The sequence below is a fragment of the Pelobates fuscus genome, chromosome 5, assembly GCF_036172605.1.
Source record: "Pelobates fuscus isolate aPelFus1 chromosome 5, aPelFus1.pri, whole genome shotgun sequence".
Classification (NCBI taxonomy): Eukaryota; Metazoa; Chordata; class Amphibia; order Anura; family Pelobatidae; genus Pelobates; species Pelobates fuscus.
The window spans coordinates 228,347,614-228,374,385 of NC_086321.1; the positions used below are offsets into that span (position 1 = coordinate 228,347,614).

The 26,772-nt window shown below is 36.9% G+C and overlaps 1 protein-coding gene across 1 annotated transcript in view; it reads right to left on the reverse strand.

Annotated features, from left to right (window-relative positions):
* GLIS3 (GLIS family zinc finger 3) overlaps positions 1-26,772 on the reverse strand; it is a 373,789-nt gene that overhangs the window by 29,699 nt on the left and 317,318 nt on the right. The window contains exons 8-9 of the mRNA XM_063457211.1: positions 19,384-19,552; positions 7,697-7,863 (exon numbers count right to left, since the gene is read on the reverse strand). Coding sequence (XP_063313281.1) covers positions 7,697-7,863; positions 19,384-19,552 — 336 coding nt within the window. The remainder of the gene's footprint in view (positions 1-7,696; positions 7,864-19,383; positions 19,553-26,772) is intronic.

The window sequence follows — 26,772 nt, forward strand, 5'->3', positions numbered from 1 at the left end:
GTGGAAAATATTTAATTCTTAGAGTTATCGTAACATCCTATATGACATGAATGTTGGAGAAGGGAGTCCTAAACTAATACAATGCCAAAGGTTCTGTGAAGTCCTAAACTGGCTTTGAACTCATCCCTGCGCCCATGAAGTTAGTCTCTTACTACAGTAGAAACAGCCAATCCCATTTATCAAAGAACAGCTGTAGTTGTACAAAGTAACACATAGGTTTAAAGGAATAACCCCAAAGGAAAAAAAAAAGAAAATGGTAAAAGATGTCTTCATCAATCTCATCACATGCAGCAGAAGAAATAGCCACAGCTGTGTTACATCAGATCTGTGTTTTCCACATCCAGCATCAACTACAAATGGGCTTTAAACACTGTCTGGTATTCTTAGTTTCTGCCAAGTATTGTGGGTTGGAGGTTCTGCTCATCTAGGACTATGCATTGTACATATGCATATGTATATGCTCTACTAGATACTTGAGTATGTGCATATACATCCAAATTCATACATTTGGCCAAAAAACAGCACATATTGAATTAAAAATGTCTGTGTCTAACAAATTATTGCAGGCATTAGTATTGGCAATGACAAGGCCCAAATACTGAGAGGACTTGGCGATGTAGGCTATGAGCTGGACTCCTGTACTCTAGAATGTTTAGATTTCAGGATTCAATTTATAACCTCCCTCCCCCCAACAATAATGATTTGCATTTCAACTTATTTTGTTCTTTTTTTTTTTTTTATCTCTTTTATTTTCCCTTTCCATACATTGGATAGCTTGTTCATTAAAACTGAGGTTGCTGACGGGTAATATAAGTAATTTAATAAATACATTTCTGAAAATAAGTGAATATCCTGAAGCATACAGAACATTAATTATAACTTTTAACATGTGGTGAACTTGACATAAACCATTTATTCATATTTTAACTCAATTTTCATGAATCTACGTCAATGGTTTATTTCTCAATTAAAATAATTATTTATGCAAAATTAAAAACAGTGAAGATTTTTTTTTTTTAATTGGGGACAATGCCAACTAAAGTATCAACACATTTCAAAGAAAACTCCTATTGACAGGATAGGGGATTGTGATATATCGGATGTTCTCATAATGGTGAAACATTGATGTGCTTTTGGCATTGAAATATATTTATGAAAGGGATTTTTTTCTCTAAATCTGTTTGTGGAGATTTCAGATACACAACCCCAAAGTGATGTCTATTTATCTAGCTCTCAAGAAATATCAACACTCATGAAAATATATTTCACTGGCCTGTGCAGCATATGCTGTTTCTTGAATTTGATGCACATCTGCTAGCAATGGAAGATGACATGAACACAAAGATCAGCAAATACAGGGAAAAGAAGAGGAATTCTGGGCACTGAATGTATCAGAAAGAATCCCATCACAGCGTGTAATTCTCATAACTTCATACCAACTTATTATATTCATTTATTGGCCATCAAGTAGATTAAACAAGTCTTGCCTTATTAACTCTTTCGTGATGGCTGCCATACAGAGTATGGGGCCCGTGCTTATGCACTTGGTGATGGCTGCCATGCATGTATGCAATCAGGGTGTATGTCTTGCCATGATCAGAGCAATTGAGCTATTTTTCTTTTTGTGTCAATAGTGAGGCATTATAGAAATAGCACTGTGGAGGTCCCCCAAGGCAATCCTTTGCAAGAATAGATGTCCCCAGTAATTGTTATACCAGTTTATATCAACTAGCTATAGAGGCATACATTAGGAACTGTATATGCCACAATCTTGGCAATTCAGAGCTGATGCCTTGCTGCAGAAATTCATGCTAGGATCAGCTGTCAGTGGGCTATGGTAAATTGTCTCACTAGTGAGGCAGTCCATCAATAGCCACTGATTGTCCCCCAGGCAATCTGATCACCCTAGGAGGAAATTACAATAAGCACTTGCCTTAATTGTCAGTGATTGGCTCTCAATGTGATCACTCAGCTTGAAGGCCAATCTGCTAAACAGTTAATTGGTAAGGTTAATGTTATAGTTAATTGGTAAGGTTATTGTTATTATGAGCTAGTTATGATAACTAAGGTTGTTGGAATTTGCTAGTGTTAGCTAGAGTTGGTTCGTATTGGCTGGAGTTATAGCTAGCATTAGGGTAACTTAGGGCTAGAGTTAGTTAAGGTTTAGAGTTAGCAAGTGTTAGGGTTAACTAGCTTGAAGGCCAATCTGCTAAACAGTTAATTGGTAAGGTTAATGTTATAGTTAATTGGTAAGGTTATTGTTATTATGAGCTAGTTATGATAACTAAGGTTGTTGGGATTTGCTAGTGTTAGCTAGAGTTGGTTAGAATTTGCTGGAGTTATAGCTAGCATTAGAGTAACTTAGGGCTAGAGTTAGTTAAGGTTTGGAGTTAGTTAGTGTTAGGGTTAACTAGCATCATGGGATAGTTGGGTAAGGTTTAGATAGCGTTTAAATGGCATCATATGTTAATGTTGATCAGTTCAGTGACACGGTTAATGTTACTTTACCAAATAAAGTATATGGGGAAAGTTTCACAAAAACCTGGCACAGGTAAACATTATTATTGTTCTACTCTTGAGTTTTTGGATAGTATTATACACAAGGCTGTGACATCCACCATTAAATTATATGTGAAAAAATAGTGATGGAATGTTGTAAAGAAAATACTCAAAAACTGAGCTGTATTTATTAATAGTTGTGCTTTATTTAACAAATGAAGGGGGTAAAGTGCAACTGAGGGCACTGTAAGTGAAAATTTTGAAGTTTAATAACAAATTGATGTGTCTGTAATTTCCCCCCATAACTTCTAAAAAAAAATTGTTAAAAGTCTACATTAAGGGTATTATTGTACTTAGGGGAGGAAACTCACCAGGAAAGGTTAAAGGACCTTAACATGTATAGCATTGGAGGAAAGACGAGACAGGGGGGATATGATAGAAACATTTAAATACATAAAGGGAATCAACACAGTAAAGGAGGAGACTATATTTAAAAGAAGAAAAACTACCACAACAAGAGGACATAGTCTTAAATTAGAGGGACAAAGGTTTAAAAATAATACCAAGTATTACTTTACTGAGAGGGTAGTGGATGCATGGAATACCCGCTGAAGTGGTAGAGATTAAAACAGTGAGGGAGTTTAAGCATGCGTGGGATAGGCATAAGGCTATCCTAGACTTAAGATAAGGTCAGGGACTAATTAAAAGTATTTCAAAAATTGGGACTAGATGGGCCGAATGGTTCTTATCTGCCATCACATTCTATGTTTCTATGAAAATGAATGCGCATCTGGGTTCTTTATAGTAGTGGGACACATATAATTTGTGAAGGTCTGTACAAAAAATTATAAATGTGTAACACATGTATAATACACAAATAATTAAATATAACCATCAGGTTTACAGAAGTAGGTTGTAAAATGTTTAACAGAAAATTGGCAAATGCTCCTAGTTAAATACTTTTGGGGGTGGGGTGGGGTAATTTGTATACATATAATACATCAGTGAAGAGGTTTTGGATTATGTGACTGCTATTAAAGTTATATTCTCAACAGTTTAGCCTTACAACTGTAACTCATTCCTTGTAATATTTGTTTTACAACTTCCAATAAATTAAATTAAATATTGAGTTTATTAGGCAGTTTAACAATGAAGATTAGTAAGTGAATCTAGTTCGAGTTACATTTTTTACTTTAGGTACATGAAAAAGACCTCTTAGGAGGTGGAAACATGGTTGTTGTTTTTTTGTTTCATTAAAACTGCCTGCGGCTTTTAACACTTTGAGTGCCCGGAGAATCTCTTTGTTAAATTTTTTACTTTAGACTAATTGTGTAGGAATTATAATCTATATAGAAATCTATAAATGTTTGCAGGCAAGTGGCAGGCAAACATGGGCCTGTCCCTTGTGGGTTCCGTCATCTTCTCCCAGCGTGTCTTCTTCTGCTGAAGAACTCCTTTGCTGTACTCTTGTGCATGCGTGAGAGTACAACATTGGGGTCTATGGAGGATTCCACAAGGCTGCAGGATCCTCTATAGATAGAAACTATTTCCTGCAGATGTCACTGGAAGCGTATGAAAAATACATAAGACAATGTTGTCCCTACTTTGTCTTATGTTTTTGGTTAGAAATAGAAGAAAAGGAAAGACAGAGTAAGAAAGAAATGAGGAAGCGATTGGAAAAAGGTTAGTACAGCATGATAGTCCTGCTTTAATGTGAAAGCAGCAAAGAACAGAAGTGCAAACAGCAATAAAAGCTTCAAACACTAAGGGGTTAGTAAAGTACAAATAATACCTTATGGTAACAAAACACTATAGGAGCACTGTATTGATTCAATGTGTTCCTACACTAGACGTCCTCAAGCAAAGCGTGTAAACTCCATGAAACAGCAGGGCGCACCTCTAAAGGCTGTCTGGTCAACAGCCACTAGAGGCAGTCTTAGCACTGCAATGCAAACATTGCAGTTTCTCTAGAACTGCAATGTTTTCAGCTGCAAGGTTAAGGGGACTGGGACACTGCATCTAGAGATGAAATGATGAATGTGGGGGGGGGGTGAGGTGCATGGAAAATGAGATGGGAAGGTGATGGAAGATGGGGAAAGTAAATAAGTATGGGGAAAATAGATTGAATAAGGCGGGTGTGTATATAAAGGCAAGATGGGATGAGCAGGGAAATAGGGAGATTTTTATGAAAAAGGAAATAGAAAAGGGGTTTTAAATAAATAAAAAAATGGCAGAGTTAATTAGTAGGGGTGCAGGAGATTTAATGTAAAGGGAAGATCGAATTAAGAGAGGATTTGGAGGTGAAAAGTTGAGAAGGGCCAAACAGGTGAAGTCAGGAGAAATAAGTAGTAAGGGGAAGTGAAATGATGAGAGAAAGGAAACATGTAATTGGAAGGGAAGAAAAGAGAATGGAGAGGTTAAAGGTAGAATGAACAGAAAGTGGAAATAGAAAACTAAAGAAAGAATGAAGAAGCTAGAGTCAATGCAGATTGGCTATTGAACTATAACTTAGATGGCCAATTGGAAGAGGACTGAATGTAACTTGGAAAGAGGAGCGGTGGGAGGGGAGACGATATGATGTAAAGTTAGTGGTGTAAATGATCGGTGACACTGACATAGCACAAGATGACAACAGATTGGTAAATCTGCACAGTTATATATTTTCATGCCCTCCTTTTGACCCCCAAAAATATATCCTTTTACAAGAAAGGCTGCAGGGGCATGTTCTATACACCAAAACTGCTTCATTAGGCTAAAGTTGTTCAGGTGACTATAGTGTCCCTTTAACTAGCCTATAGTAGTAGCACAGCATTTTGCAATCTTTATTCAATTCACATGATTGATATATACAATTCACTAGCAATGACAAATGACTATATAGATGACGCTAAGACTGCTGAATGACATAAGATTACTATAGATAACACAGATAATTAGAGGGGGCAATATACTCATGGTAGAGATACTGTAAGTGGGAGGAGTGTGTAGTTTCTAGTGAAGATAATTTGCTTTAAGTATACTGTAGCACACTCAGAATTATTCATTAAAGCCCTACCTCACTTCAGAATAAGCACCAAAACAGGGTTCTGTAATTATACTGAAATGTGTAAACAGTGAGGTTTGTATCCAGATACGGAGATATTTATTATATATATGATAAATCCTGACAACTTTGCAATGTAACTGTAAGAAATACATTTTCCAAGGGAAACAAAATAAGTGGAGACAAATGAAGTGAGTCTTTAGCAAATTATATACATCCGTCATTTAATGGATCTGGCCCTAACTGTGTCAAGTTCTCACAGGAATAGAACAAGGAGCTGCGGAGAAAGTTAACCTTTTCACTTACAGAACGAAGAGCAATGAAGTATTAGGTTACAGAGCATAGAAATAGAGCAATGTAGCAACGCTGTAACTGCTATTAACCAGCACATTTGCCATTTGTTGAGGGATTTTTGTGGCATTCAAATGACTCTATGCGTACAGGCAAGGGAAGGGTAAATCATGAAGGATAATTTATAAGAGTGAGTGGATTTATTCCATTTAAAGCACCACAAATCATACTAAGTGGGGCTATGACCTTCACTCAAAGTTGTCAGAAGAACAGTACTACTGCTCTGTAGGGGAAATCGTATGCAAACATGAATTCAGATTACTGTTACATCATTGGGGAGAACAGTTCAAATCTATCAAAAAGTAAAATAATTACTATGAAGTTCAAACTATAAAACACAACATTATGGGGTCAGTGATATAACTTTGTACAGAATCATGAATGGCTATGTCAAAGCTGCAGTTGAAGTAATAAGGCCCAGAGTGTATAAAGTACGTAGTTTTGGTTAAACAAAACAGCACATCCCCTCTTCTTTTTTTATAACTGATGACAGCTGCATATTTTACATAAAAATGAGACACTCTATAATATGTGTGCATGGTGATGAATTGTGACATTATCCAGAAGTATGGATAGACATAGACAGAGCCTTCTCGCAAGCTGACATCAGCATAATAGGCAGCAATTCAGAATCATAATATATGACACTAATTCAGGGTCCACACAAATACAATAAATGATCAACTGTAGTTTTCAATGCATATACGTGTCTTTATTCACTCAAAAAAGGATGACCCGGCAACACTTATGACCTCTGGGGGTCTTTGTCAAACCTATATGCCTTGAAAACTATGGCTGATCATTTATGTTGTATTATTTTATCTGTGGATACCAGATGTGGGTTTCGTAACTGTGGTTCACTGAGGAAGCTTCTCAGCAAAACTGTATCTTAAAGTATTCAGGGTCAACATCAACATAAAGAAGATGCACAAGGTTGAACCGAATTGAACCTTATTCTGTCTGTAATACAATGGTAACCTGAAAATGAATCAATATATAGTACTGTTCTGTTACAAACAAAACTTTAGATTTCAGAGGGAAAACTGAATTTGTTTCTAATGATGTATTTAGAAAAATTGTAGGATCTAAGCAAAGATCTACTACATGGTCAAAACATATCTAGATTATCCTCTACTTTAATTACACACATACAGAGCTACAGGAAGTCAAACACACAGCCATGTCATATGCAAAAATTGACACAAGAAGTAGACTGGCCTGCACTACAGAGCATGGCGGATTTAAGTATGTCACTCTTACATGATGGTGCCTTTCAGACCCAGTCCATTTGTCTCTTACTTCGCTCATGGATCTGCTCCAATCAGTTTGATGGAACATGACTTGTCTAAATAACGTGCTAACCACAATCCCATCAAACTCCTTTGTCTTGCATTTGAAAGCTGATTGAGAGCCAGCTGTAATTGTAAACATTGAGCTAGCTCACTGCTTTTGTGGCTGCACAGACACACAGTCACGAAGTGAGAAAAAAAACATGATACCAGTTTAATTTGCCCTGTGTTGACTCAAGTTCCCCTCTGAGATTATAATCGTTGCATGTGGATCTGTCACCTTGCGGTTTTAAACACAGGAACATTAAGTGAGTTTCCTTATCACCATGCATAAATTTTATGCATATAGACTAAATAATAAAAAACATATCTAAGATGATATCTAAATTAGCATAGTAGCATACAAATAGAGTTATCTTTACAACGCTGACACTGCTAGTATAAACTGGAACTAGACACCAGACTGTTTAACTGTTTGGTAAACCAAGAATACAGATTTCAGACTCTTACTGACCTTGGACATGAAGGCTGTTAGGTTGTAGAGAGGTGTTTGCTATTGGAGGATAGGTTTTCATATAAGTCCCTGCACCTTGCTGAACCTGAGGAGGCTGTGGAGTGCGCCTCTGCATCATACCGGGAGGAGCAGTAATTCTACGCGGACTTAGATGATGAGGAGAAAACCTAAAACATAACAGTAGTATCAAACAGAAGTCATATATAATGTAAATCAATATAATTTATGTATTCATTTGTTCCTTGATTCATATCTTGACATTAAATAAAGAACATATTGATCACTGGTCACAACGCATTTCTATTTGGTGAGAGCACTCTTACAAGTCTAAATTTCCAGTTTGGAGGTGGAAAGTTGCACTAATGCCTTGATTTTGAAGATAATTACAAAAAGTAAAAGGAAGAATGCTGTGACTAACCTATTTATAACTCAAAGACTGATTCATTGGGTATGAAATGCATTTATGTGGGCTTTCGTATTATCTTTTTGATGTAATATGATTTGGCCAACAAGCAATATCATGACTAAAGTACATTAATCTAATATCCTGTCTTTTTATATTCCACATTAATTATGGAACTTAATGAGACTTATTTTTTAGATTTTCCTTGTAGCTAAAAATTGAAATGCCTGCTTGAATGAATCAATTAAGAATTTCCTTAATCACAGCTTAAACAAGGGGCAATGATAAAACCATTTGCTTTACTTTTCACACAATTCATGAATCCCTACGTAGAATCTTTGTGACACATATTTAAAAAGTTAACATTTTTATCAGAGTCAGCTTAAAGGAACACTATAGTGTTAGGAACACAAACATGTATTCCTGACCCTACAGTGTTAAAAACACAATCTAGCCCATCTGGCCCCACTAAATATAGTAAAATATTACCATTATTCCAGTCTGCTGCTGTTGGCTCTGTTCCTGATCTGCATCCTTGGCTGACATCATAAGAAGTGGTGATCTCAGCCAATCACAATACTTTCCCAAGGAGGCAGCTCAGCACAAGCCAATCACGGCCCTGGCCAATCAGCATCTCCTCCACTGAATCAATGCATCTCTATGAGAAAAGTTCAGAGTCTCCATGCAGAGGGTGGAGACACTGAATGTCAGTGCTGCATACGGTGCAACACTTTCCTAGGAAGTACTTCAAGCAACCACCTAAAAAGTGGCTAGTTGGATGTATCCCTAAGCTATAATGTAAACACTGCTTTTTCTCTGAAAATACAATGTTTACAGCAAAAAGCCTAAAGGGAATGATTATACTTTCGAGAACAAATACAAAAAGCTGTAGTTGTTCTGGTGACTATAGTGTCCCTTTAAGTTCCTATGGTTTAATATGAAGATACATTACAAGTGACTACTGGAAGTAGCTCTAATCCTTATGAGGAAGCACTCTACACAGTGATACTATGTATCAGCAGAGAGGATCACATATATAGATTCCTGATGGTCACTAGGACGCAGCAAAGGTTATATATTTTATAACTGTAAATAAAATGAAATGAAATTCTAAATGTAATTCTGTCTGTTCATTCATCCACCCATAGATATATCTATTTTTTCTATATATTTGTCTAGGAATACTCTATTTATATAGTCTTCTATTCTTAGAGCCTTTGACTCTAGTCTGCAGTATCCATTTAAAGGGACAATATTGGCCCCCAGACCACTTCATCTCATTTAAGTGGTTTGGTTGCACTGAAAAAAATTAGGTTTTAGAGAGGGATAGCGATGAGGTGTTTCCTGCTATTTCATGGAGTTGAACTCATGGGGGGAGGGCAGAGGCAGAGGGACACTGGAGTGTTAGGAATAAAATTTTGAATTTCCAACACCATAGTGTTCCTTTAATTGTAAAAATAAAGTTATAGCCTCAAATACTTATTATCCTACTTAATATTGAAATTCACTGTGTTACAATAAAAAGTGACCTAATACCAAATTCAATATTTTGCCAATTACTGTTACATCATCGTATCTTAGGTTTTTTGCTTGAGCACAGAACTAACACATGTAGCATTACACATTCTATCATTTATCATAAATAAATAATAATCACATTTATTACGCTCAACAACATGTGTCTTTAATTAGCAAACACATTTGGAAAGCCCTGTAGAAAGCAGTACATTGTTTTACATTGCTGGGAATGTTCTTTGTAATTCCTGCTTCAGCAGAGAAGAGTACACTTATAATTCCAAATACAAAATTGCATATTTTATTGGGATTTTATGTTTTGAAAACCATATTCTGTGGCAAACCAAGCTAACGCCTTCCCATTTAAAAACATATTTGCAATGTTAGTATATGTTATGCTAGTATAGACAAATAATTACTGTAATAAATGTATTTGATTTAAAGGAAAGTCTATGTCCAACAATAATCACATTTATATATGCATTTACTAATGAAATTCTCTGAGTTAAACCTTCTCACATGTGATTTATTGATATAAATATATAAAATCCCTTGCAGTAGTGAGAGCACTGTTAAAGTGAGATTTCTGTGGGAAAAGTCTTATGGTTTGACTGGTGTGTGTATTTGTGTTTATCAATGTATATATATATAATCCTCCCCCAAAAATTCATGCTTTAGGGCTCTTAGTTTAAGGCTCATTTTTAAGTACCGTATATACTCGAGTATAAGCCGACCCGAATATAAGCCGAGGCCCCTAATTTTATCCCAAAAAACTGGGAAAACTTATTGACTCGAGTATAAGACTAGGGTGGGAAATGCAGCAGCTACTGGTAAATTTCTAAATAAAATTAGATCCTAAAAAAAATATATTAATTGAATATTTATTTACAGTGCGTATGTGTGTGTGTATGAGTGCAGCGTGTGTGTATGAGTGCAGCGTGTGTGTATGAGTGCAGCGTGTGTGTATGAGTGCAGTGTGTGTATGAGTGCAGTGTGTGTATGAGTGCAGTGTGTGTATGAGTGCAGTGTGTGTGTGCATGAATGCAGTGTGTGTGTGCATGAATGCAGTGTGTGTGTGTATGAATGCAGTGTGTGAATGCAGTGTGTGCAGGGCCGGTGCAAGGATATTTGCCGCCGTAGGCAAAAAAATTTTTGCCGCCCCCTCCCCCCCCCCATATGTCCTGACTTCCCCTCCTCCTCCCTCAGTGGTCCTTACCTCCCCACCCCCGTGTTCCTTCACCCCCCCCCCAGTGGTCCTGACTCACCCCTCCCCTAGTGGTCCTTACCCTCCCCTCCCCTAGTGGTCCTTATCCCACCCCCTCCCTCTCATAGTGGTCCTTATCCCCCTTCTCCCTCCCATAGTGTTCCTTATACCCCCCCTCCCTCCCATAGTGGTCCATATACCCCCCCTCCCTCCCATAGTGGTCCTTATACCCCCTCCCTCCCATAGTGGTCCTTATCACCCCCCCCCCCTCCCTCCCATAGTGGTCCTTATCCAACCCCCTCCCTCCCATAGTGGTCCTTATCCCACCCCCTCCCATAGTGGTCCTTATACCCCCCTCCCTCCCATAGTGGTCCTTATACCCCCCCTCCCTCCCATAGTGGTCCTTATACCCCCCTCCCTCCCATAGTGGTCCTTATACCCCCCCCCTCCCATAGTGGTCCTTATACCCCTTTTTTTTGTTATTAATTTTTTTTTTATTCTTATTATTTTTTTATTATTTCTTCTTATTTTATTTATATATTTTATTTTTCGTCCCCCCTCCCTGCTTGATATATGGCAGGGAGAGGGGCTCTCCTTCCCTGGTGGTCCAGTGGCATTGGCAGTTCAGTGGGGGGAGAGGGGGGCTGGCAGAGCTGTAACTTACCTTTCCTGCAGCTCCTGTCAGCTCTCTCCTCCTCTGCGCCGTCCGTGCAGCTCCTTCTATCAGCTCACACTGTAAGTCTCGCGAGAGCCGCGGCTCTCGCGAGATTTACACTGGGAGCTGACCGAGGTGCTGAATGGACGGCGCGGAGGAGGAGAGAGCTGACAGGAGCTGCAGGAAAGGTAAGTTACAGCTCTGCCAGCCCCCCTCTCCCCCAGTCTGTATTATGGCAATGCAAATTGCCATAATACAGACCTTGACTCGAGTATAAGCCGAGTTGGGGTTTTTCAGCCCAAAAAATGGGCTGAAAAACTCGGCTTATACTCGAGTATATACGGTAATATGTTTTTTTTAGTGGTGACATTGTAGACTATAATTCTTATTAATTCTTATTAAGCTCAGCCAACCACTGGATGATGTGGAGTGAAGTTATATTCACAATATGCTGCTTAGGATGTAGTTGCCTCACTATATCATTACGTCAGATGTATTTTTTTTACTATCATCAGCTTAGTCTAGGCCAGGCATGGGCAACCTTCGGCACACCAGATGTTTTGGACTACACCTTTCATGATGCTTTCCCAGCATTATGGGTGTAAGAGCATTATGGGGGATGTAGTCCACAACATATGGAGTGCCGAAGGTTGCCTACCCAAGGTCTAGAGACTCTCACTGATAGGAGTTGTAGTCCAGCAGGGGCAGGCATTTTAAGGGACATATTTTTTCCTAACAGAGATTATTCTTTGATGTCTGCACCTAGGAAACGCAGAGGTGAACAAATAAGAAAGAAATGTAAGAAAATAGCAGAATCAATTTATATTTCTTTTTTATTTTCAATTAGAGGGTTAAAGGGTTACTCCAAGCACCATGCCTAGAGTATCCTAGCCCGGCTCCCCATTAATCTCATCTCTATACATCTCACCACCAGCTCATGCTGCAGCAAATGGTCCACACAGAGCTGGCCCTATAATAACAGTGTCAGCTCTCCAGTCTGGGACCCGAACAGGCCACTATTGCAAACAAAATGTGAAATTGAATTTCATTTGCAATATTAACAATCATGTATACACAATTCTGGGGTATGGGTGTACACCATGGTAATCATACATACACAATTCCTGTAGTGAATGGGTTAATGTTCAGCAGACTAATAGCAGATCAATATATAAACTATTGTCCCTTCCCGCAACAAAGCCCAAAATCAAATTACACAAAAAATAAATCCAAAATGCACAATCCAAACTGAAAAGGTCATTTTGATGGCTGAAGGGCTTCTCAAGATGGACGGTAGAGCATCTACCTCCCTGGATTAGAAGCCTTCCATCCACACAACCAGTAAGCAGAAAAAGAACTAGCCAACATGTTGGGGCATTTTGTTTTTCTGAGAAGGGCTACTGCTTAGGGCCTGCCCTGATTACTGGGAGGTCCTGGCAAACCTCACTCTTTTTCTGTTTTTGAAATTTTGAAATGCAGATCTGCAATGAGTAGATATTGTAAAGTTGTCAGGAAATAAAATCATGTTTCCCCCATCATTTTCAATCATGGTACACACAAGGAAGGCAATGAGTGGATTAGAGAATAGTGTTAGGGGGCTAATATAACAAACTAGCATATGAAACCTATGGTGCAACAGACAGACATAAATACAGTACACAGACACACTCCATGAATTAACCAATAACTTAAGCAAGAGTTTTATCCATAAAATGTTTTCCTATATTTATTCGAGAGAACGTCAAGGTTATTTGTGTTATTTAGTTGAACTATACAATATATTAAACAATACCAGAAGGCAGCATGTGGGCCAATTACTAAAGCAGAAGACAGGTCACATAGATCACTAAATATTCATTAACTTAGTACTGCTTCTAGACCCTCCATCGAATATTACTTCAGTGCATTTCAAAACAAAATGAGCAACTAAAACGTTAAAACAAAGTAAATATCTATGACGGGCTCGATGACAGTAACATGATTTAATCCAATCAATGTATGATATATGCATTTGTATTTTTTTTATTTACATAATTCCAGTGGTGCTATAGAATAAATAAATCTAGAAGGATCTATAGATGGTAAATATGTAGCATGGGAAAATAATTATATACTGAGAGTCATTAAGAGATTAGAATCTATTCAGGTCTCTTCACGTCTTAGATCTCAGCAAAAAGAAAATAAAATGGTACTTTTCACAAATTCATGTTAAAGGACCTCTCCACATAAATAAAGCGCCTCATCTTTCTGAAGTGTTTTATGTGTGATGAGTGCTTCACAAAGTACCTATTACTATGACTTCTCCCACAAGACCCAGTGAGCCTGTGAGTGCAGGGCCTACACAGCGTCAAGGGGAGCTACCTACTGTAGCTATATGTAACATATATACGATTATTTTGCTATCTATTTTAAAATGGCAGGTTATACTGTTTTCTTAACTCTGTGCATACACACTAAGGTACTTTTGCAGTAGCCAGTAAGCTTTTAAAGGTACACTACAAGCACCACAACCCCTTTGCCTACTGCAGTGTCAGGAAATAAAAATACACTGTCCCTGCACTCAGACATTTAAAAACTTTGCCATTTTATTAATATCTGCACAAATGTGTGGTGAGGTAACTCCACCTCTCCAGCTTGAGATGAGATTTAAACAAGTGCAGTTTTGTAATATGACAAGCAATTGTACTGCGTACCCAAACTTGTCTATTTTCAGGCACTCTGCTGTAAGTGTAATCCTCACAAGAAAGGCTGCTACACTAACCAAAAATGTACTGTGATGTCAAGAGGGTTCTTGCACCATAACCACTACACTAAGCTGAAATGGATAGAGTGCTCAGAGTGTCTCTTTAAGTAACTGAAAACCAATGTATATTCATGAAACAAAACTCTGTGTTTGTGTCTTAATTTAGATACATTTAGTACATGTCAATGTTTCAATTTCATACATTCCAATCCTATTTCATAGACTTCAGTTACATTTCATGTTTGCTTTACAATTTTTTTCCTTCTTAACAATGAGCTTGTGAGTAAGTTTACATTTATAGCAGATGATAGTACAGCACAGTTCACTGCCAGACAAGCCTCTCTCACTAGACATTTGTGGAATCTATCAAGATTTGTGATTCATGCATTTGGATCCCAGATTTACTCACACATGTGACTATATTACTCTGATGTCTGAAGAAGAACAACTGATCCAGATTTGTCTCTAAATGAATGAGAGTGTGTTTACTCAGAGCGCTGCATGCGTGTTTAGTTTTGTTTCTCAGAATAAAACACACTATGTAACTCTAGAGATCATTAGTTGTCATTTGCCGAATCCAAATGACTCTCAGAAGTGTCATGTGTGAATATATGTTAAACTTTTTGTTAAATCCAAACTATAAAACAAACATCCTTTCCTCTAGTTCCCCTGTATAACTATGCATTACTAAGCAAGCTGCCTCTAGATTGCATTGAGTAACATGTTGTAAGAATTACATGCACGAGGGTATTGTTTTACCATTTCAACTATTATCCCATGCTGATTCATATTGTGTTGATAGATACTGTAAGCCTCCTATCCTCTTATCTCTGTTTGATGCTTTCACAGAAATGCCATAGAAACTGAGCATCTGTTTTGAGACCACATTTTTCGTAATGGCCCCTATCATTTTTGAGGTATGTATGGTTTTACATCTATCTAATTGAAATTGGTACTCGTGACTGATCATGGACTGTGCTGATCTTAACATTTGCGGGTTTTTATATGGTAAAGGGCAAGGTAAAGAGATCAGGGTAACGCAGTAAAGAACAAGGGCATTTGAGAACATTCATCTGTTTGGATGCCTGATCCTGATATAGTGACCTGTAACTTTTACTATACATATAATGTACTCTATAAATCAAGACACATAAATGAATTTATTTTGAATTACTTTTCCTAAGCTGGGCATATTATGCACACGCTATTCTTGCCAAAACTGTTTTTTCCCCAATGTTTGGCATTTTTTTTTTTTATAATTAATCTATGTATATCTGACATCGAATTAAAACCCTTTTTGCCCTCTAAAAAAAGAGTATATAATATGTGTTGGTGTAATAAATGACAAAGATGCAAACAGGGCCGGTGCAATGATTTCTGCGCCCTAGGCAAAGATCCATTTTGCCACCACCTCATATCACTCACTCACAGACAGACACACACTGGCAGACACACACACTCACTGACAGACACACAGACACACACACACACTCACTCACTGACAGACATACCCTCACTCACTGACACACACACACACACTTACTGATAGACATACACACACACACACACACACAGACACTTACTAATAGACATACACACATTCACATCCCACTGCGGCCCCAGACACGGGCAGGGAACCCACCAGGAAACATCCCAGTGGGTGCTCCCCAGCATGCTGGCACTCTTGGCGAATGCCTAGTTCGCCTAACGATGGTGCCGGCCCTGGATGCAAATTGTGTTTGAACACAGACAGCAAAAAAATGCAAAAATGGCTTGTGTCCTTAAAGGGACACTAAAGTCACGAGAACAACTACAGCTTATTACATTTGTTCTGGTGAGTAGAATCATTACCTTCAGGCTTTTTGCTGTAAACACAGTCTTTTCAGAGAAAATGCAGTGTTTACATTACAGCCTAGTGATAACTTAACTGGCCACTCCTTAGACGGCTGTTAGAGATCCTTCCTGCGTCATTGCTGCCTAAAACGCATCAAAACATTCAGTGTCTCCTCCCTCTGCATGCAGACACTGAACTTTCCTCATAGAGATTCATTGATTCAATTCATCTCTATGAGGAGATGCTGATTGGCCAGGGCTGTGTTTGAACTGTGCTGGCGGTGCCCCTGATCTGCCTCCTTGTCAGTCCCAGCCAATCCTATGGGGAAGCAATGTGATTGGATCAGGCCACCACTTCTGATGATGTCAGCAGACATCTTGCTATTCTGAGGCAAACAGCATGCAGAGCTACAGCTTCAGTCTTGAATACAAGTAAGGGGGTTTGCTATATTTAGGGAGGCATGAGGGGCCCAGGGGAGCTAGATGGTGGTTTTAACACTATAGGGTCAGGAATACATGTTTGTGTTCCTGACCCTATAGTCTTCCTTTTAGGGTAAAACAAGTTTTTGAAGCTGTGTCCTTAAGGGGTTAATTGGTATCACACACAGTTATTCATTTTTCTTTTTGAAGCGCTGATACACTTATTATTTATTAGTATATGCTACATGTCACCATAAACCAAAACTGTCTAAAACCTGTAATGTTCCTGAACTGCTTTATATTATAACAAGCCATGAAGGGAAATAAGAAGGGGAAATCCCGATATGGAATACATATCATTTACACAACTTACAAAAAGAACTAACACAATTTAGATAACTTTAATTGTACCAGCGTGTGGTATGTTTGGCTGCAAAGTGGCACCAATTAGAGAACTAAAACTCATTATATATCGTTTCGCCTATATAGCTATTGGTAAATCCTTTGTTAGCAAAATAGATAAGATATATATATCCCTATTGATCAGCTATGCATTTAGACTTTAGACAGGAGTTATTAAAGATCTTTAAAGTTACAATGCACACGAAGACTGACCCAAGGTCAAGCCAAAGTCATTGCTGTGTTGTCATTAGTGAACAGATCCAGCTGCCCTCTGTCTCCAAACATTGCCAATGCTCACCTTTTATAAATGAAGTAGCAGTTGTTTGCACAATCAAAAGATAAATTGTACTGGACAGTTTAATATAAATCTTCTCCATCTGGCACTTCAACACCTAACGCTAGTTGAAACCAAAGTGTAACAGTTTGAAAATCTGTATGTGATTCATAGGAAACAATTTGGCTTTTGGTTACATCTTCTAACAGCCAATGCTCCATAGGACTCCAACCTATAAAGAAAACCCAGTGCTTTCAAGCAAAGTCCCACATATTGTTATAATAACATCCCCAGCTCTGCTACTTTATAACTAAATCACATGTTTATCCATTACTATTGTACTAAATATTATGTGACTGCATTATGATTTTAACTGTGTAAATTTGCAGTACATGCTATGTAGCAGTTTAGTTGTATGGTTAGATATTATAATGAAAATATTAAATTACTATTACATGCAACACAACGCATAGGATGGTCAGAAGTGCAGTGGACACAAAGATTTTACAAAACAGTATCCGTGCTCCTCAATGCTGTGAAAAGATAGTCAGGCATGGGTAGATGCAATTAATGAAATCACACAGTGGCTAAATTATATTCAAATGTACCTACAGATGTGGTTTAGTAGTCATCGAATAGCTGCATGTTGCTTGAAAGTAATTATCTTATGAGATAAGAAAGTAATTATCTTGTGAGATATAAAAGGAATGTTCTTGTGAGATGTTCGATGGATACCTAAATCTCTTTGCAAGAATAGAGGTGTAAGATCCCGTAGTCTCATAGGATCTTACATAGATTGCCATTTTGTACACTTAGCATGCTTGAGCATACAATATTAACATAGCACCTAATATGCTAGAGGACAAGAAAGATAGCTCAGTTTAGGCTACATGCAGGCACAGAGAAGGCATAAGGATATATCCCTATCTGCTCTCCCCTCAAAAATCAGACCACTCAACTTGTAGGTTCTTTGCAAAAAATGCAAAGACTCCATATGTGACAGTACCGCTTTAACTGGCTTGTTCAACTACATAAAAAATAAATAAATTAACCTAGACTTTCCCTTAAAGGAACAGCACTGTATCATGTTCATCTTCCCACACAGTCTTATTTGAGTCCATAATTGTGCTGCAGAGGGATAACAAAGTCCACTGAAATGCGTTACATATCAAATGCGCTTATTTCAAATGCAACGTATATATAAGAGCTGTTAAATAAATAAATACATCTATAATGTGTTATTTTTTTAAACTGCTTATGACTGCAACATATTTATTTTAATTTCTTTCTCCATGTTTGTACCCAATACCAGTTTGCAGCAATGTTTGAGTGTTCCTTATCATAGATGTGTATTGCAATAACAGGTAAATCTGAGTGTACTTATCTAGTTTATATATCCTCAGTTTATCATGGGAAACAACCTTGTCACTTGTTTAGAGTGCTGCAGGAAGTCTGAGTAAATATCATTTTCCTCTTCTAAAGATTCATCATTTGCAGAACATGCACATTGAAAAACTGCATTCACAAAAATACACACAGGAGTATATTGATATTACATATACAAAAAAACACATGTATTTACAGCGATACTAGATACACATTTTCAAGTAAATATTTACTATATATGCACTGATAAAAACACACTTACACACATACATTCACTATTCACACTGGCTCTACCTATGTAAATATACATCCAAAATACAAGAATACACGTGTGCATTCACGCTAAACACATAGCCACATGTATAAGGGTACTATGCTGTACATTTACATTTTCACATGTTATGCTTAAAGGGGGTCTGAGCTCGGGGACGACTACATTTTAATTGGTGACAAAATTGGTCCTATTTTCTTGAAATTATCATTAATTAGTAAATAATAGGTGGATTTTAAGTTGCCCATATACCCTTTAAATGCAAACATATATAGTCCTATAACAAATTAAACACTTAATTACAAGCAGGGATGTGTTGTTGGCATCAGGTCTTTACTTTTTTGAAGAAATCCTTGCAACATTTCAATAAATCAAGCATGGACTCCGTATAAAAGCAAATTAAGAAATAACATTTTGTACTTGCTGTTTATCTGAAGACTAGATTATACATGCATCATATCAACCCCTCGGGATATATGTACTTTAGACAACAGTGTGTATTACTTATTAAAGCAATATGTACTATGTCTATATTCATTATGAGCACAAAACTCTTGTGCGCACAGTACCGTCAGTCTTACCTTTCAGAGCCAGGATCCATTGGTGTAAGAGGAGGTATCTGCGATGGTGCATTATGTGGGCTGCCTTGCATATTACTGGCTGGTGATGGGTGGTTTGGAGGGAGAACTTGGGGTACACTCGCACCAGCTGTTCCACTTCTACTTGAATGGCTACTGGAGAACATAGTACCTAGAAAACAAAAGTTAAAGCAAATGATAGATAACCATGTGTTTACAGTCATGCATTTAACAATGGATTAAAGTTTTAAATCTAGCCTATATTCTCTTGAAAATGTTTTCAGTAAGAAAGGAGTTAAAAATAATTCATTTTGAAAGCATCTTTGTGCTTATATTTTGTGCATCCATTGCCACTAGTTAATTGTGGAGTCCACAGAAGAGCTCTAGTTATACAGATTGGAAAAACAAAATATGCTGCTGTATTATTTTATATTATTTAAAACATAAAACGCTGAAAAAACCAACAAAAGTAAATCAATCGAAAACCATAACAGACATTGAAAACCATAAGAGTAAATCAATGTCAAAACATTTATACCAACAACCTTTCATGCTACATCATAGGATAACACAACAATCTAACATATCACTGGATAAAACAAGATGCACAGCATCTCACTCAATAACAAAACACCAGAAAAATATCATGGTAACAATGCAACTGCACCATATTTAGGGGATATTAGCTCACTCATATTTCGGGATATTTACAGCCTCTCCAAACTGAAAGAAAAGAGATTTAATACCATTATTTAAAAAGGGAACGCAATGTCATTCTGGGGGATTATAGGACAGGAACAAGTGGAGGCATGTGATTATGGTCACTAAAAACATCTGTCACATCTGTTTTAATAATTTAACAGTTTTGGAAACAGTCAATAAAAATAGATATATTACTGGTGAACATATCTTAAGTGAAGTCCTGAACAAAGTCTCCAAAAAAATATTTGATGACCTACATTAACAAAGATCAGCAAAGATTAACCTATGCAAACTAGTATCCAAACTTTCCAGATTTATTTGCGGGCAAATTAATCTCAATAAAATGAAAAGGGACGCTCCACTGCCCAAATACATATGAAATAAAAATCACTGTTTAGTAAATATACCCCAAATGAAAACGTGCATGCATTTAATTATGTGTTTTTTTTTCCATTGGGGGTATATCTAAAAACAGCTTGCAAAATCCACGTTTAATGTCTACAGCCTTTGCAATTCCTCAATCTTTGCAAAGCAGATGCTCTGGGCAATTGCTGCCTCTTGAGTTTAGTTCCACTGATCTAACCAAACCAGGAAGTATCAGGACGTGTTGCCTGATTGACAGCTAAAGGGGTGTAACCAGGTTAATGTATAAAAGTGCAAAATAATGTTTTTTTTAAAAAGGAGACACCCACTCGTCACGCATAAAGCTTTTCAGCAAGCTAAAGTACTTTAGGGGTAAAGTAGATTAGCATATCAACCCCAATGTAAAGAATCAGGTGATGGATGACCAACTAATATTGAGTTTGCACTGACATTGTCCATATTGTAAGATTATATTCTTTTTTTGTTGAATTGAGAGAGTTGGAAATCCATATTTGTGTTTACCTTGATTTATTTTGTATATGTTGTTTACTTTACTAACAAATCCTTTTGATTCTAGATGCATGCTAGTTGCTAGATGTGCTTATGGTAAGTTAATTATGGTGTTTCTATAACTCTTCTCTGTTATTTATGTGCATGCATCTTGTATATTACTCCTTTACATTTATAATGTTGTATAAACATTCAGAAAGGCTGAAATAAATGTGTGCTTATTCAACTTATTTGTTGAATGAGATAACATGGCACATTTACAATAATGCCAAGAAAGAACCATCAGTAACTACTGACTGACTTTGCTATAAACATTATTGTCCTTACAACCAAATAAATAGCATAGTTATATAAAGCAGGATATAGGGGCTGATCTCAACCTATGCACACCTAACTATCAAGACTCCCTATTTTACTCCTTTTTTGTTCTGTCTGTCAGGCTTGAGTAAAGGGACCTGGTGGTTATTATGGTGGGTGTTAACATATAAAACAAGGCACATTGCCAATTTTAAATTCTGCAATATGTATTCATCCTTGGCGAAGGTGCCACAGCAGGGTAGACTCAATAGCAGCGAAATAAAGTCTATGAGTTTTGTTCCCAAACAAATCTTCTCAAGTTTCTTTTGGTAATGTCTTGGTGTCTGGTGTCTCAACCTTTACGTCTGTGATCACTGGTTCTGTACCTCATATGGTGTCCAAGTAATACATTAAATTTCGATATTACTATAATAGTTTCTGCCAGGCAGACTCAAAGACCAGCTAAATTGTTTGCCCATGAAAGTGAGAATGAAACACTTTTACCGTATATTAGTATTTACAGAGGTCCAGCATACTCCAGAGTGCTTCACACTGCAAATCTAATCTGACATACCCCATATATATATATATATATCTTCCACAACTACATGAGAATCCATTGAAATACTCTTCCAATATAACAAAATATAAAGGGTTACTTCAAGTGCTTATATATTTGATACAACCTGGAGACAAAAAGATATCCTAGTTAATATAAGCTCTTTATATAAAAAAAAAATGAACCAAAAACAAGCTCTTTACATAAAAAAAATAAACCAAAAAACATTGTTTTATTGAATAGCCGGCAAAAGTTAAATGAACACTGTTTGTAAGCCTATTTCACAATAAAAGGTCTAATCAAATAAGCCCAGCTCAAAAAAATATATATATATATTTATTTATTTTATTTATTTATTTACCATGTAAGGAAACATTTCTGATTTGTTAGACTTCCAGGAGGCAAAACATCAGAAAAGGAAATTTCAGAATTCAATGTACAGAACATAAAAAGTAATGAACAGTAACTTGCTCATGGGGATTGCAATTTTAACAGCTATCTATCCCTGGTTTATTTCATTCTTCATGTGGGAATAATACACTTTCACATCTGGCTTAATATCTTACTCATGGATGTGGTTCATCATATCTTCCTGGCACTAAAGTCAGTTGATGCTCTATAGAAACAAGAACTATGTTAGGAACCTAGGGAATACAACTTGGAATGTAGTGCGCTTTTCATGTAATAAATGTTGACTAAAAATTGCTAAATGCATGTAAACTCCCAATAAAATATTTAAAATTGTTTTTAGTGAAAAACATCTTAAAGGGACACTATAGTCATCCGAACCCCAACAGCTTAATGTAATGGTTTTAGTGTCTATAGCATGTCCCCGCAGGCTCAGCAGTGTAGATGTGCTTACATTGCTGCCTGGTAACATCTCTAGTTGTACTCACTCAGACGGCCACTAAAGGTGCCTCTTATTTCAGTGCTGCAGTGTGTCCTACACTCTACATTCAGTGCTCCGCGCTCTGCATGGAGATGCTTAACTCTCCCCATAGAGATGCTTTGATTCAATGTTGATTGGGGCTGTGCAGTGTTTTGCCATGCCTTTCCTATGGGAAAGTATTAGATTGGCATAGATCATCAAGACTGATGCTCTAAGCCGTGGAGGCAAATCCAGCCACTGCGGGACCAGCGTGGCGATGGAGAAAAAGTAAGTAAACTACAGATCTCCAATCTGAGGTGGGTCAGGCACCTAAAGTTGTACTCCACCACCATAGTGTTAGGAATGCATGTTCCTTTAAAGGGACGCTCCACTGACCAAATACAAAATAAATAAAAATCACTATTTATTAGATATACCTCAAATGAACTAACATGATTTGTTATCTGCTTAAGAGGCTGGGGGAGTAACCAGAATCATTTATAAAAGTGCCAATTTCTATTAAAACCTGCACTTTTTGCAAAATGATATTGAAGACACACTCTTCACACATAAAGCTTTTTCAGCAAGGAAAAGTGCTTTAGGAGTCTGGAGTGTCCCTTTAAACGTAAAATGAATATATATTTTGGAGTTTAATATTACTTTTAATCACCCATTTACATTGATGTTTAGCATCAGAATGATTGCCCATGGCACCAATAGCTTGTTATGTTTAAATATGATTAGCAATCATAGCAATCATAGCTACTATACAAAATAAACTATCAGGCAGTATATTTGTTGGTTGAGATAGTTCTAGTAATTAAGCTCTCATCTCCATATTAATTAAATAGACTGTAGTACATTTGCAATATCTTTTATGGACCAAAGCAAGACATGAAATGGTATCTCTTACTGTAGACTAGTATAGCCCTCCAAATATTTTGTGCCTTAGGAAAGGCATGAAACGTTTCTTAGCCACAAGTTACACTCAGTCTCACATTGGTACATCTTAGACAAAAAGGAAAAAATCATCTTATTAAGACTGATCTGTTGCAATTGTGAGGAAACACAACACATTTAAATAAAAGAGATCCAAACTGCACACTTTTCCATCATATTTTATCATTTTCTCATCACTACACTATTTGCTATATAATATTTCTGGTCCAAGATTGATCCAGCACTGGTATAGCCAGTATGTATTCTAAAATGCTTTAAAGGGACTCTATAGTCTCCAAAACAACTTTAGCTTAATGAAGCAGTTTTTGTGTACAGACCATGCCTCTGAAGTTTCACTGCTCATTGCCCTGCCATTTAGGAGTTAAATCACTTCTTTCTGTTTTGAGCCACACCTCCTCTGGGTGTGACTGACACAGCCTGCATGAAAACAAAATGATTTAAATTTGATTTAAATGATTTTAATTGCATACGTGAAGCACCTGCAGAGTCTAGCAAGCTTTTAACAGAGCAGTAGATAAGACATTCTAAATTTGCTGAATTTGCAATAGAGGAAGTGTACACATTAGATAACTCTTTAAAGGAAATGGTTAGGAAGGCTTTGTAAATCACATGCAGGGAGGTGTGACTAGGGCTGCATGAACAAAGTGATTTAATGCCTAAATGGCAGATAATTGAGCAGTGAGGCTGCAGGGACATGATCTATACACCAAAACTGCTCCATTAAGCTAAAGTTGATTTGGTGAGTATATTGTCCCTTTAAGTCATCTTACAAACATTAAAAGTTTATAAATTAGGAATAGTATTATTACAGGCATCAGAGTCGTAATGAAACCACTATAAAGCAGTCCCTGTAGAATATACAATTGTGTTCCCATGCTGACTGTTACTAAAAGCATAATGATCAGATTGAGAGGATTAGCCCATTCCTCTTATATACAGAACATTCATTAAAGAGAACTGCATAGCTGTGTTACAAAACCACCCTTATCATCAGTGGGTTAAGTATTCTATAGATTATAAGATTTGCCCTTAGACCCAGTTAAGCTCCTCTACCACAGGTTAAATTACTGCTCTAATTCCTCCTTCATTGTCTTCTACTTTTAAATTGAGAATGTTACAAATTACTTCAAGCAGATGTTTCCAATTTGAGAAAAATCTCACAGATACAATAGCGAAGTATTTATCCGCAGATCAAACATTTTTTTTTTCCTGCCGTTCTCACTTTAACTGCTAACACATTGGAAAGTCCTCAAATGTAATACAAAACAGAAAAAAAGAAGTGAAATGCGTATGCACTGATCAGTAGCCTCTGGACTACAGCCTGACAAACTGAATATTATGTGGATGACTGATCTGTTCTCATCCTTTATTCAACGAAAAAAAAACTAGCTTTCATTTTTTCTAAGCATGTAGTGAGTAACATAATCTAAAACTGTTCTGACTAAACCCATATAATGATTCATGTAGAAGAAATCTTCACTTACTAAGCCTTTTTTTGTTTGTTTGTTTGTTCCCTTTTTTTGTTTGTGATTTCCACTTGGGTATGTCGGAAGCGCTCAAAATGTATAATGAGAGAAAGAGTTTAAAAATTGAAATTCCCCTGACTCATATAGTTCACATGCTTATTTTTTAAGTCTTTAATGCCACAATGGTATGCAATATATTTCCTAAAAGGGAAAATAGCTTGCATAGTGAGGATGCTTAATTATTTACATTATAGTGTATTTAGGTGTTTTTCGGCAGAACATGCAAAGCACAATTCTGCCCTTAGGTTATGGCCTAATGATCTGCCCTCTACCTCTTTCCCTTTTGACTTTGACTTACAACTGCAGTTATTAAGAAAAAACATCTCTATAGCTATAATCCCATTTTGTCACTGAAATACGTCACAAGAGGAATTTAAACTGTGCATGCTTCAATGGGAGGATGTGTAGCCATTGCATTCTTGAGAAAAGTTCTGTTAGGACTGAGACGCCAACTTAAATTTTTTTAAATACTGCACAAACAAAGCAGCACTGATTAACAAGAATACAAGTCCTCTGAGTGCACTCTGTCAAGGGAGATTATATTTAAGGCTGGAGTTTGGCATTAACAAAACCAGGATAAGTGAGTGTAAGGCATAACGGTGTTTTATGTAAATATATACACATATTGATAAAATTTCATTTTAAGTGTATTTATATATTATTTATATATAATTATAATATTTTATTAACTATATATTGGGGGACCACCTGAAAACCCAGGCAGAAATTAAAAAAAAATATTTGCAGGCCCTATCTTTGACCCTATATTAAAACGTGTAATGATGATAATATCATCAGTGAAAGTGGTTTTTTTTTGTGTAAACGCAAACACTACCTTTGACTACTAATGTGGTTACTAAAAATGACTGGACATACCCATTTTGGCATGCCATTCTCATTCTTGGATTGCCATACGGTCTCAAAGACAACATGGGCCCAACAAACCAATCGAGCACATTTTTATTTGTAAAAACTGAAATGGGCAAGTTTTTTATTTGATCCTGTAACTTTCCAAAACATCATTAAACCTGTACTTGTGGGCCATCGTTGTACTCATACCAATATTTGTATTGTATTGCAGTAAAAGTGAGCAGTATTATGACATTTACAGTTAAAATGCCATGCAGAACTTGGAAAATAAAAAAAATTTATTAATTTTTTAATTTTACATTTTATTAATACTAAATCATATTTGATATGAAATGAAAGACCGGTTTCTCCTGAACTAAATGATATATAATAAGTGTGTTTGCACTTGATATATGAAAGAGGCAAATTATGGTCGAACAGACTTGTAGAATGTTGTTTTGGTTCAGAACTTGGACAATTGCCTCCATCCTTAAGTGGTTAGAATTTATCTTAGCCTATGTGTATACATCCGATATAACATATATCTTTTGTTGAAGACTTTTCTTCATTAGTAAGTAGTGATGTCGCGAACATAAAATCTTCAGTTCGCGAACGGCGAACGCAAACATCCGCAAAAGTTCGCGAACCGGGCGAACCGCCATAGACTTCAATGAGCAGGCGAATTTTAAAACCCACAGGGACTCTTTCTGGCCACAATAGTGATGGAAAAGATGTTTCAAGGGGACTAACACCTGGAC